Source organism: Galeopterus variegatus, unplaced genomic scaffold (genome assembly GCF_000696425.1).
Source record: "Galeopterus variegatus unplaced genomic scaffold, G_variegatus-3.0.2 Scaffold1135, whole genome shotgun sequence".
NCBI classification, from domain to species: domain Eukaryota; kingdom Metazoa; phylum Chordata; class Mammalia; order Dermoptera; family Cynocephalidae; genus Galeopterus; species Galeopterus variegatus.
Genome location: NW_007727246.1, coordinates 190604 through 204499, shown reverse-complemented (window position 1 = coordinate 204499; position 13896 = coordinate 190604). Strand labels below are relative to the sequence as shown.

Below are 13896 nucleotides of genomic sequence, written 5' to 3'. Positions count from 1 at the left end.
TCTGCTCAGCACTTAGGGAACAGAAGACAACCTGTCCTTACCTCTGACGGCAAGGCAAATGTACAAGACTGCTGAAAGGGCCATGATCCGGAACTCAAAACTTGAATACTGAAATCCACTGGAGGAGGGGGAAGAAAATTCGGGAAAACATTTAATTAGTCTTAAAAACTGAAAAATTCCTTCATTTCAGATAAATGTAGATTGCTTTTTATTAAAGGAAAACACATTAAATGAAAAGTCCTGCTTGAATGTAAATATATAATTTTGGCCCATTTTATTCAATTAAAATTAATCAGAGGTGGAACAGCCAGAAATTCTTTCTCTCCAAAGAATGACACCTTTTCATTTTACTTCTAATTCAGAGTTATGACATCCCATGCCTGTTCTGCTTCATCTGTTCATAGTTTCTGGCATGAATAACTTCAGTCCTCTCAAGCCACACTGTGTTTACCAGGCACAGCGTTCCAGCCCCAGAGCCAAGGAAACTAACAACCCGGAAGTAAACGACTACCTGTATTATGGTTGTGTGTCACAACTGTAAAAGGACACACACACACACACAATCTATACATTATAACAACTTCATCTTAACAGACAGCTGAAAAGTCCACTGGCAAAAGTGTCAAGTTTAACAATGGAATAGTACTTTTGATTTCGGAAAAATAAAATTCCCCATTTTTTATTTAAAAAGACAAAAATTATCATATGACAATGTAAGCATAAATCTGTCATGCTCCTATTCCGGTGAGACCTTAAACAGGAACTCAGCTGCCTCTCCTGGGGAAATTAACTGCCTGCACCTAGCCTGAACTAATCCCTAATTCAAATCGGAAGCCACAAAGTCAACAGTTTGCCTGTTATCTATATAGGCCAAGTGAATTTCTCATAATTTAAAAAATGCGAGAATGGATCCAAACTCAGGTTAAAACAAAACAAAATAAAGCAAGCCCGTGAGCCCCTGGCCTGTGCAGGTGAACAAGCCGGCAAGCGGAGGCCAGGGCTCAGGGACTGGGTGTGTCAGCTGCTTGGCCTCCCTGCCCCTGACCAACTAACTGGCTTTTGCTCAGCATGGTCATCTGGTGACCTTGCCCCAGCCAAGGCTGACAACACCTCAGTAGCCATCATCTCCTAACATCACATGAGAGCCAGGAGGAGGGTAGGACATTTGGGAGGAGCTTCTTGCTTCTTAGTCTTCGAATTTCTGACAAAGAATCCTACCATCCCTACTTAGTATTTTGCCATTTCTCTCATTTGCTACAAAGAACATTGCCTGAAAAAGAAGCTTATAAACACAAATACTTACAGTCTAGTGGTTCTGAATTTGTTAGGTGCTTTTTGAACTGCTCGTTTAAATCTTTGCTTACACCAATGTCTTGAAACATCCGCTGAAGTTTAGAGGTATACTCAAAACCACAAGCTTGCTGAAATGAACCCAGATAACTGTCTTATTAATTTGTATAGAAATATAAATGTATACAAGGGAATCTTAGAGAAATCACAGTACATGATATATACTTAACTGTATGAAAATATAAACATTTATCATGGTATAAATATGCACTGATTAAAATTAATACACTATCAAAAATACACAACTGTAAGTTGAGCAGTTAAGTCTCCATACACATAATAACTACTATCTAAGAGTTATCTTAGTATCTAAGAGTATTTGTATTCTATCACCATGGTAGAATAAAAAGACGAAATAATTTGTCTATGTCTTTTATCCCACTACTATAAACTGAACTGTCTCCTTCCAAAATTTGTATGTTGAAGCTGGAACCTCTAACGTGACATTATTTGGAGATGGAACCTTTGGGAGATAATTAGGTTTAGATGAGGTAATGAGGTTCGGTCTCTAATGGGATTAGTGTCCTTATAAGAGGAGATACAAGAGAGCTCCACTCTCTCTCTCTGCCACGTGAGGACACAGCAAGAAGGCGACTGTCTGCAAGCCAGGAAAAGAGCCCTCACTGGGAACTGAACCAGCCAGCACCTTGAGCTGGGATTTCCCAGCCTCCAGAACTGTGAGAATCAATTTCTGTTGTTTAAGCCACTTAGTCTATATAATTTTGTTACGGCAGCCTGAGCAGACTAAGACATGCACATAACTATAATTTCAAGTAAAAGTCAAATATACTCTAAGACATATAATGGCACTTGCCAGGCTGACAAGCACCAACACACACAGGGATGAGTGCAGAATAAAGAACTACTTGACAGCAAAGTAACACGAATGCCTCCTGTCCTGCAGGTACAGAGTTGTAGACAGTTAACCAAACCCAGAGCAGAACAAAGCATCCTATCAACTCAAATCCATCAAATGTGAACAAGGTCTGAGACCAATGTGAATACATGGGAGGCAGGAGGATGCATGTCAGTGATCAGAGCCCAGCCAGGCCCCACAGATAGGAAAGGGCTCGAGAAAGCCTTGGAGGCCTGACAAGAGCAGATCTGGATTCGCCACTATAGAGGGGGCAGGTTTTCAGCAGTGGGGTGGCAGAGGTCACACAATACAAACTCCTTTGCCTACCTGATGAACTGGAGAAACTAACAGCTATTTTAATAATGATTTAGAAATTGCAAGTGTTCAGGAAAAGATGAAATTCACCTTCAACTTGGAGATCATGCTTGCCTCGGCATCATCACTCGCACTGTTCTGATGTACCAGTCTCTTGGCCAGCATCTTCGCATAGAACTTCTGAAACACGTCTTTGTCCTCTATGTACTTGAAGACGACCATCTGGCAAATCCCGAGAGCACACTTAACAGAGCACACTCACAGGTTGACTGTCACCAGCCACATGACAGCAGCCAAGATGTGTGCTTGGTTTGCCTGGGCCTATATCCCAATGTTTCTGATGGCAAAAATCTCTGCACCAGAGTCTTTCAAGTAAATCCCTTAAACCATATTAAGTTGGATTAGATTTAGTACTAAGGAGGAAAGTACAAATGCTAATATTAATGACTCAATGTAGGGAGTAAAACCATAGATTCAAAATAAAATCAATGATTATTACTTTTCTCATTTCAGACGGCCTTTATAAATAACCGTACAAACAACTTGTGAAATAAATAGCTTTTGAAAACGGATGTGATTATGAAGCACCTTACCACCTGATTGAGTGTGTCTTCCAGTTCTGCCTCTTCTGGGTTCTTAGAACTGAAATTTTTAAAAAGACACCATGTTTTAGAACAAATCAGCGAACATTTAAACAAGCACCACTTACCCAAATGACCATATCAACATGCGGCCCTGAACTTTCAAATGATCAGTTCTCTTCAGGTTAGTACGTGGGCAGGAGGGGTAAATTTTCTTACCGACGGCAACCTGGCAGTCTCAGACTATAACCCATCATGGAGAAATAGATTGTGACATAATCATTTAGAATGTCCAAGATGAAAATCAACAGAAGATGTTTATAAAAAGTTTCCAAAAACATTCTGAATGAAGTTTTCCTTTAAGATAATCCATTTAAATATATGTAAATGAGCTTCACTTTTCCAATTACTTTCTATAGTCTGCTTGTAATTTAACTTTGAAAAATAAAAAGGCACACAGTTTCCTTTTAAGGGCCTAATTAATTAAGGATAACAGAAGGGTTTAATCTACTATTAAAGTGTTGTCTTCACTGGCAGGATGACCGCAAAACAGATGATTGCCCTTTAAAACTGATTCACTCATCTATAAACATTAATTCAAAAGTGATTTAAAGTAAACAAAAATTTTAAAGGTTTTCTATGAAAGTCCTAATTCATATAAAATGAACCAGCCATCCAACAAGCTCTGAAGAGGTATTTCTGATTTAAGAATAGGTGGCTTGGAAAATCCAACCTTATTCTTTCCATTACTAGGTCAGGGCTGCTTCTCTCTCCCCAGAGCAGTTTAACTTAGTGCCCACTAGACTCCATCCATCCTGTCTGCATTAGTAGCCTTCAACTGCAACATCAACAGGCTTCATGAGGGCCATTTGTGAAAAGACAATGAATAAAAGAACACTAAGTGTTCTGCTAAACAAACTGAAGACCTGATAAAATATCTCCATATTTAAATTAATCATTTTATACAGCATAAAAAATGAAATTAAGTAATATGAGGCATTCCAATTTAAAGTCCCTTTTCATACCTGGGAAAAATACGTTAGGGGGTCTGACTAGAATTTTTCAATTACACATTAGAACAGCATTGTAATAAAAAAAAATACTCAATTTCTCACTGGCCTTGGGCAAATGGCTTTTTGACAAAATTAAAAGAGATAGCTACTAACCTCTATATTAATTGTTTTCCCACCACCTACCCAGAAGACTACTTAGTTTTTCACACAGTTCTCTTAATATAGTAAGTTGCATTAGATTTGCCACTGTTAAGCCAACCTTACATTCCTAGAAAGCTACAGAAGTTACTTTTAAAAAGTTCAGGGAAAGATTTGTATTCTCTTTTAATTCTATTTTTCTATGAACATTTTGAAGCACCTTCATACTATGTTTTGAAGTATTATTCTTTGGTTCACTGATAAATTTGGTTTGCTAACATTTTACTTAAGATTTCTGTGACTCTATTCTTGAGACTTGTTTGTAGTCTTTTCATTCCAGTACGTTTAGGTTTTTGGGGTTTTGTAATAGGGTTATGCTAGCCTTTGAGTGTTATTTAAAATACAATTTATTAATATCAAAACCAGTATAATTAAAGGGTGTGGAAAACTATTGCAACAGAAAGCCAGAAGGAGACTATCTCCTTTCATTAAAATCTTTAAACATTTGCTGATACAAAATTTAGAATAATAAAATTAACCTTGAACATTTCTGAACTGAAAGAAACTTGAAGAAGCTGAGGAAAACCAGAACAAACACATAACAAGAAATCAGTGAGAACTTCAAAAGACACAACACAGAGGCAGGAACCGTATTAGAATACGTTGCCTCCAGCTCTTAATACATGTAAATTGATTAGGAAAATATCAGTTGAGAAATAAGATGACTAAAAAGTAAAGAAAATGAGATAGCAATAAAACTCATCAAATGAAAATCAATTTTAAAAGTACATAGAATAACAAAGCGCTGCAGTGCATGGAAAGTGTTCTGTTTTAGAAACAGCTGGGAGAGCTAATGCAGTTTTTTTTTTTTTTTTTTTTTTTTTTTTAAAGATGACCAGTAAGGGGATCCGAACCCGTGGCCTTGGTGTTATCAGCACCACACTCTCCCAAGTGAGCCATGGACTGGCCCTAATGCAGATTTTCAATTGGAAAGATAATATATTATGTTTAAAGTATTTTCTGGAAAGGTACAAAAATGACAATTTAATGTATATAAAATGTAATGTTAATTTTAATTCCTTATATGAATGCTGAGATTTTTAAATAGGCTTATTAAGAAAAAACACCAAGTCATGTAATACCTTTTCTTCAACAAGGAGTCACAGTATCGAGCCAGCAACTCAGGGGATTTACTGGATGACTGAGCCATTTTGGTAACTGCATTGTTGTTTATGAAGCGACCACAAGCCTGTGTTATACAAAATACTGTTAGAGAAAAATGTCCTATCTATATATACTATGGAAAACTAACAATAGTAACTACCTACCTTATCGAGTGCAGCCACAAAGCCAGCATCATTGTTGAATGCTGACATTACCAGGGCATTGTATTTTTTATGAACATCCAGCACTGTCTGTACATACATTTTGGGATCCTTAAGTATGGACAAAAAACAGAAACAAAAGTTGGTTATTGGGGATTAAATTGTATATTAATGTGCTACTATAAAATATTCTAAAAGATTGAGATATTTCTTCAAAGAAGTTAACAAATAAGATCAAGAAATTCCTGGTTCCATCATGAAACACACAGGACATTTTTTGTTTATACACATAATAAAAGAAAGTATATTCTCCACACTCAAAATTAAATACTGATTTTAAGCCTGCATTAAAAACAGTGAAAACTCAAAGGGATCATAAAAACAAATTTTCAAAGTGACAGCTTTGCCTGGCCTATCTTTTGTTGCTAAAAATTCAAATTCTGGACTTTGTACTGGCTGGAGAAAGCAGTCGGCCAGTGGGATCTGCCAGCAGCTGGCACTATAGAGACACAGTGCAGGGCTCAGGTCAGGAGCGGCAAGGGAAGCACGTGGGTCTACACGGGGGCGGTGAGACCAGAAGGCTCATGTGGACACGCAGGGGAACTGAGGTGGGCAAGGCCAGTGCCAATCACAGGGCTGGGAAGACGGGTAGGGTACTGGGGGACCTGATGACAGAGAATTTCCAAACAAACAACACCCTGGAAATGAAACGGGAAGATCTTCCTCAGGGGAGGTGCACATAACAATGAAAAGGAAGACCGTAACGACAGGAGGCCGAGGGACAGAGCTGAGCAATAATAAAGTCACACTGCGGCCGATGCTGAGGACCCCTGGTGTGCCAGACACTACCACAAGCACACGGTGAGGTGAGGGCGGTCCTGTTCTTATCCCCGTTTTACAGATGAAGCAGCTAAGTCGCAGTTACCCATCTCGCCAAGGGCAAGTGGCAGCCCCAGGCAGCTGACTCCCGAGTTTGCCATCTGCTCCCCAGCTGTCAAGAGGAAAAAGGCTCCCAAACCAAGTCAGAAAGACACCCGGCGAGGGAAGCTGAGAGGCCGAGCCAGGCAGGTGGCAGGCTGGGGACAGACACATGGGAGCAGGGAGAGGCTGGTCATACAGGAGGTGGCCTGCCAGCCCCTCCCAAGCACAATGCCAGAATGTGATGTTTCCAAGTTCCTCATATACCAATCTGCAGGATTCAGGAATGACAGACCAGAATTCCCCAAATTCTAATTATTCTGCATTTTTAAATAGCATTTTACTTATTTTTAAATAATAACGAGTAACCAGTAAGAGTGGATAATTTTTCTGTAACAGGCTTATACTAACAGGTTCAAGGTTTTCAGTAAATATAAATATATATAAATGCAAGGCTCATTATTATGAACAAGCATATTCTGATGAGATAATTTCAATAGGATATAGATATGGTGTCTATGTGATATAAACATTTAAGAGAAAACATGAGAAGGGAACTTAATGCAAAATAATTGTCAAATAAAAATCACTTAAAATACTGAAAGATAGGGCCGGCCCGGTGGCGCACTCGGGAGAGTGCGGCACTTGGGAGTGTGGCGGTGCTCCCGCCGAGGGTTCGGATCCCATATAGAGACTGGTCCGCTCACTGGTTGAGCACGGTGCGGGCGCGACACCGAGGGTTGCGATCCCATTGCCGGTCATGGTACGGGCGCGACACCAAGGGTTGCGATCCCATTACCAGTCACGAAAAAAGACAAAAAGGAAAAAAAAATACTGAAAGATAATAAATACCACATATATTTAATATTTTTAAATCATTCATCTTAAAATGTTAAAACACACAGAGCACTAATGGCTTTGTCAGATAATCTTGCTTTTTGTTTCACGAAAACTTTCAGATGTAGAAAACTTCTTTCATTCTGCCTGGCTGGTTGTATTCTTGACCTCCAGGTTCTGCAACTGATGCGCTGGCTATGCTGCGAGTGCAGTTTAGATGGCCTTATTCTTAACAGTGCATCCAAAAGCATCTTCTATCTGGGCACACGTCTCACCTCTTAGAAGCTTTTTTCTTTTTTTTAAACAATATTTTCTGCTTGACCTAATTTTCGTTTTGCCACCAAAATCCATATTGCTTCTGCTGATTTACATTTTAGATTGCTTTCTGATCTCATGTCAAGTTGTCCCACAACATTCAGAATTCTTCTCTTTGCAATTCTTTTGTACAGTATTTAAAAAGAACTCTAGTCTATGGTGAGCACCCAAACGCTGAAAATGCCAGTGGTCATTATCAGGCAGTAACATTCATATCTCTTAAGGTTAACACTACAAAGAATTGCACGCCAAAACTACCAATTTAAAGACTTATTTTGCTTCTAAAACCTGCCATTTTTTTGAACTCCATTCACAGGATTTATATATTATGTATATAAACATACTAATGTTTTATTTGCATGAATGGCTCAGCCTTAGCAGCAGAGGGGCCCTAAGCCGTACCTATGACAAGGCATCACCCGCCAGGAAGACTGAGCATCAGTCTGCAGCGTCGCAACTCACATCCTGGTTCCCAGAAAAGCCCACCTTAACCTTCAACTCCCACATCGGCATCCCCTGTTCTTGTTTTGATTTGTCATCAATGGATTCCATTAAAGTAGTAATGTCTTTAAGTATGCTGGCTATTATGTTTCAGAATTATAATCCTTTTCCCTGTTTTGATTTTTTTGGACCAATTTTTCTCAGATCAAGGATCTGGAAAAACAAAAACTTTTGAAGAAATTCCCACATGGAAATTCTGAAACATAATAGCCCCCTTCACTGCTAGTCTGTGTGTGTTCAGGGAATAAAATTAATTTTGATGTTAACTAATAGGCAAAAAAAAAAAAAAAAAGGTAGGAGGGAGATAAATGTGAGGTGTCAAAAATCATTTAGCAATAGTCTTGCATTTTCTTAATATCTACCTGCTACTTTTTGCTTCAACCATTTATATTTATCTTGTGATCACGGTTCTGAGTCTCAGGCCATGATTAATAAATCTTTAACTTGACCTTGGACTCCGATAAACTCTCTGCCAATCCCTGACCTGAGACCCATAACTGCAGGGCTTTGTGCTGGCCCTGGTCCTCACTGTGCCCCCCAGCTGTCCCCTAATTCAGTCTGACGTCTACATTTTCCTTCAACGCCGGGCAAGGCTGAAGTCCTTGTCTTCAGGACTTACCTGAATAACCCTGCAAATGCTCAGGCTCTAAGCTGGCTAGAATTAGGGGCTGAGTGATCAGAGGTTAAAAAAAAAAAAGTTAAATTCTGAAAGCAGAACTAAATTAGACTTCCTGGAAAAAACTGTGACTTCTTTAAAGAGACTGAGTAACATTCATCAGAGAGAATGCTGCATCGTAAAGGAATAATTAAATTAGTTCAGAAGAGTAGTGTGTAGGGAGATGAGGAGTAGGTCTGCTTATGTCAGTGACAACAGACAGACAGAAGTTCATGGGTAGGGTCTCTAATTGGCCTTGAACCAATCAGGGGTCACTTCGGGACTTAAAAATATATAACAACATTTAAACTAGAATTTAGTTTGATGTGAGTATAAAGCCAGATTTGGGTAGGGAAATGCTCCATCATGGGCTTCCTTGTGAAATGATTAAAGTCTTCCCTATAGATGAAAGAAAGGGAGGTGTATCCTGGATATAAAAGTGACAGTCCGGTTATCCTAGATTCAAAAATGACAACTGTGTATTTTTTCTGTTAGAGAAAATAGTTATTCTCTTCATCCCATGGCAAGACAAAATAAATCCAAACTGTCCCTGTTTTCCTGAAGTTATGGGTCTATTACTCACAGATTTAGCTGTATGCTATCTGAACCAATTTATATTTTCGGCATGTATCAGTTCTTTGTGTAATTAAATTTGTCAGGTTCACTTACTGCATAAAAACTGTGTTTCCCTTTGTGCTAAAACTCCTTCCCCTTTCCAATATCCATTTACTCTAAACCTGTAATTTCTTTTCCAAAAAATGTTTTAATATGGAAAATTTCAAACACACTCAAGATGAGAAAGAATAGTAAAACTGATCCCTATAAACCCATCAGCTAGCTTTAAGGGAGAGCCTACAGCTGTAACAGTCTAGGATTTTCTTATCTACCCTCTTCCCACTCTTTAAGGTTTTGTGTATGTGTATCACATCTCTTCTTATTAAACCAGGGCAGTTTAGACTCCAAATGTAAGGTTCCCTAGCTAATTTTATCACTGACTGGATAATTTTCTTCTCTTACCATCCACAGTTTTTTCACAGTTAAAACCAGTTTAAAAATTAAAGGCTATTCCTGAAAAATTGGCTCAAGGAGAATTTCTCTCATGGTATCTCCCGTTTTCTCCTACATAAAACCTGGCAGTCCTCCTCAGTGAAGTGTGACTGAGAAGAGTCCTTCCAGTGTGTGCTGTTGCTCGTAACCGCCCTGACACCCAGGGCAGTCACCACCCTGGGAATGTGGGTCTCAATCAGGGCCCTTCAGGGTACACAGGGAGCTTCCAGGCTGAGTGGTACTGAAGTGCTCAGTGAAAGCCACCGTCTTTCAAGATTCCAATTTTCCAATTTGTTTAGAAGAGTTCTGTCCACCCTTTAGAGACCCTCCTGATAAAGGGCATTCATACTTAACAGATGTGCCAGAGGGTAAATTAGCACCCTGCATTGGGGCACCTGGAGGACTCTGGAACAAAGAAATATTCAAGGATGAGATTGAAAACTGATTTGGAGCTGAACAAAAAAATAGGAGAAATTGTTTTTTAATAGGCAAATTACCCCACGCATGATTGCTGGACTGAAAAGAGACTGGAGCAGCACGCTAAATTAGCTCATTTGATAGGGCATTAAAACTCTTTGGAATCCCTATACTGCCAGTCTCTCTCTCTCTCTCTCTCTCTCTCTCTCTCTCTCTCTCTCTCTCTCACACACACACACACACACACACAAAAAAAAAACTCTTTGGAAGTCAAAAAATTGAAATACCTTGTGTGCTTGAAAAGATGGCCAACCCATAACAAATGTGTTTAATAGTAGGCAATATAGTATACATTCTTAGAAAAATAATCTGTGTTAAAATACAGGAGGAGGATGGGCCCCAGCCACTTAGTAAGGTCTTAATGGTGTATCTGGAAAGCAGAGGCCATACCTTCATGTAGTCATTTCAAAGGGAACTGAATGGCCACCGTGTGACTCTTTGCTAAGTTCTTAATATTTTTTAATGTACCAAAGCAACTAGCTGCATGATGATGGTTGGTGTTACTTAAAGGGCCAACAAATGCTGCAGATGAAATTGAAATCACTGTTGACACTCCTGTAATACACTTGGTGTCAAGAATTCCAAATTTAAACGCTTTCCCTTTACCTCTGGTCGTATCAGATCTTCATGACCTCGTCTGCCTGGTATAGTGACTGTACTGCAGATCCATTTTGAAACTCACCTCTTCCTTCCTTCTTACCTTAGCACAGAGGTGGCAGCTGCATTGTATGTGCACCTGACCCTCATTTTTTACACATGGCAAACATTGCTTATCTAATAGGGTACAATTTCCTGCTGAGTTCTCACAAGGCCTCAGGAGCCTTCTGAAACCAGTAGGAGCCTGCCTGCCACCCTGTCTCAGCAGCGAGTTCTCGGATGAGTCAGTGGGGCGTGGGGACCCCTCTTTCCTTGCTCTTATTCTCCAGGCAGTTTTTCTGCAGTCCCAATGCCCCATCTTCTGGGCCCCCTGTTTCACCTTCTAAATGGTCCTACATCTCTCCCGTTCCCATTCATCCTTCATAATAATTAGCAGTTTAATCTTTAAAAATACCCCTTAATACATTAACAGTTTTACTCTGCATTCTTCATCCTTTGTTTTAAATAAAACAAAACTCTTCCTTACAGTGATATATTAAATCACAATATTATACTAAATCAAAATCCTCTTCTAATTTACCCCCATTTTTATGAGCTCCGCCTTCAGTGAAACTGTCATGTTGTCATCATCCCTCCCCCGAACCCTGTACACCTTGTCTATACTCATGCTGATGTCTCTGCTTGTAGCAGTCATTCCTGCTTTCTGCTTACCTTAGTCCTGCTCTTCAGACCAGCTCAGATCCTCCCTTCTAGGAAGAGTTCTCCTTAACTGTTTCATCCTCAGCCCTTATGGCATCTGTAAAACTCTCTCATCACCACTTCTTATTTGTTTGTAACTTCCTGTGTTTCCTGTCACCCCACTGTAGGGTTGTAAATCCCTTGAAAGGAAAGCTCACACCTCATTATAGTTTTAAACTCTATAGTTTTAGTGCCTTACGTCTTACCCAGCAGGTATCCACTGATGATGATTATGATGTTGGAGAAGAGCCACCTACTACATGGCCACCCCCTCCTTCCCAGGACTCTTTTTCCCCAGTTATGTACATGGTCTCCACTGGAGTTCTCTCTGTTCGTGAAGATGCCTTGCTCTGCCTTCCTAGTTCTCTTGACTCTGCTTAGAAACAGTCCTTTTTTCTTCTACCTGTTAAGCCCTGTTTATCTTTCAAAACCCAACTCAAATGCCATTTCTTCCACAAAGCCTTTCTCGATCACCTTAGAGTGGTAGAATCTCCCCCTCAAAATAATAGCACAGTGGTCTATTTCTTACATTTATGCTACTTTATATTTTAGATGTCTGTGTGTCTTCTGGCAGAGATGGCTTTATCCACCTTTGTGTCCTCAGAGCTTCACATAGTACCTTATACAGAGTAGGCCTTCAGTAGATTTATGTTTCAGTTATACTCCTCATTGTTCACAATTGGATTTGGGGTTGCTTACACAGTACATAAAATACAACAGTATAAATTAAATAAATCAGAGAGTAGCAAGATAAGGATATGAAACACAAATCAAAGCTAAGTGTAAGTTAGCACTCGAGAGTATATGCAGTACAATCTCATGCTCTTGTTGGAGCTAAGTTCTTATCCACATGGAGAGCTTGCTGGAAAGACCGTCAGTGCCATGAAGGACAATCAGCTAGTAACTCAGAAGAACAACTTTTCTTGGTATTCAGAGCTGAGAATTCTTTCTCCATCTGCTCATCTTAAAGAGAACGCTAGTAATATGGACAGAATTATCAGCAGTACACTTGCAAGCAAATATGATGTCAAGTCATCAGATGGTTTTATAAATCTCCTTAACGCCAGCTTGTAGCAAAATGCCAAAATAAAGTTCTGGAAAAGAGTCAAAGAATGTAGACTTGTACGTATTCATTAACTAATGCTTGATGATGCAATTGATTCCATTTTGAATTTTTAATTAACATGTGACTCCTCAGCAGTTTGGGTGCTATTGTACTCCTCTACAAAGAGTTTCATGAGTGAACATAAATCAGATTATAAGAGAATGTTTCATTACTCTCTGTCTTTAGGACTGAAATGGCAACAAAGAAGCACAAAGTCCCCTTTGAAACCATATCTTGATTTAGTATCCTCAGTCTAACTGGTATTGGAATGTAATCCAATAGAAATGGGCTTGAACATACTTGGATATCCAGCCGGGCTGTTGGGTCTAACATTGGGATGTTAGCCTGCAGAGACTGGGGAGCAAAGTTGTGAGAGTTTATGTGCTGCTTTGAGAGAAATTGTATATTGAAACAGGAGTAGAAATTTTCAGGAGCTGCTCAGAGTTGTTCTGGGATTGGAATGATTGTGCTTATAAGAGGGAGCACTTAAGATGGAGAATTTTACAGGCAGAAATAAAATCAGGTAGTTCTGACAAACATTTTTCAGTTTAAGACTAAGGGGTAGGTCTAGGACCTTATCAGAATTATGAAAAAATTCTGTGGTTTGGGTTGAAAAATTAAGAATAATTATAAAAGCCCAAGTGTGTGTGAACTTACATTAGAGTGAACGGACAAACACAGTGCTGGGTACTTCTAGTAAATTTAGTTTATACATCCAAGATTCCCATTCTCTTCTGCACTCAAATGAGTGCTCAACACCTGAGTCCTGATGCAAACATCCTATAAAGGGTGGACAGAACTCTTCTAAACAAATTGGAAAATTGGAATCTTGAAAGACGGTGGCTTTCACTGAGCACTTCAGCACCACTCAGCCTGGAAGCTCCCTGTGTACCCTGAAGGGCCCTGATTGAGACCCACATTCCCAGGGTGGTGACTGCCCTGGGTGTCAGGGCGGTTACGAGCAACAGCACACACTGGAAGGACTCTTCTCAGTCACACTTCACTGAGGAGGACTGCCAGGTTTTATGTAGGAGAAAACGGGAGATACCATGAGAGAAATTCTCCTTGAGCCAATTTTTCAGGAATAGCCTTTAATTTTTAAACTGGTTTTAACTGTGAAAAAAATGC

The 13896-nt window shown here is 39.5% G+C and overlaps 1 protein-coding gene across 1 annotated transcript in view; it reads right to left on the bottom strand.

The window, feature by feature from the left end:
- The window catches only part of CUL1 (cullin 1), a 62412-nt gene that overhangs the window by 10043 nt on the left and 38473 nt on the right, over positions 1-13896 (bottom strand). Inside the window, exons 9-14 of the mRNA XM_008575097.1 lie at positions 5582-5689; positions 5396-5502; positions 3115-3163; positions 2612-2743; positions 1304-1421; positions 42-118 (exon numbers count right to left, since the gene is read on the bottom strand). Of these exons, the coding sequence (XP_008573319.1) occupies positions 42-118; positions 1304-1421; positions 2612-2743; positions 3115-3163; positions 5396-5502; positions 5582-5689 (591 nt within the window). The remainder of the gene's footprint in view (positions 1-41; positions 119-1303; positions 1422-2611; positions 2744-3114; positions 3164-5395; positions 5503-5581; positions 5690-13896) is intronic.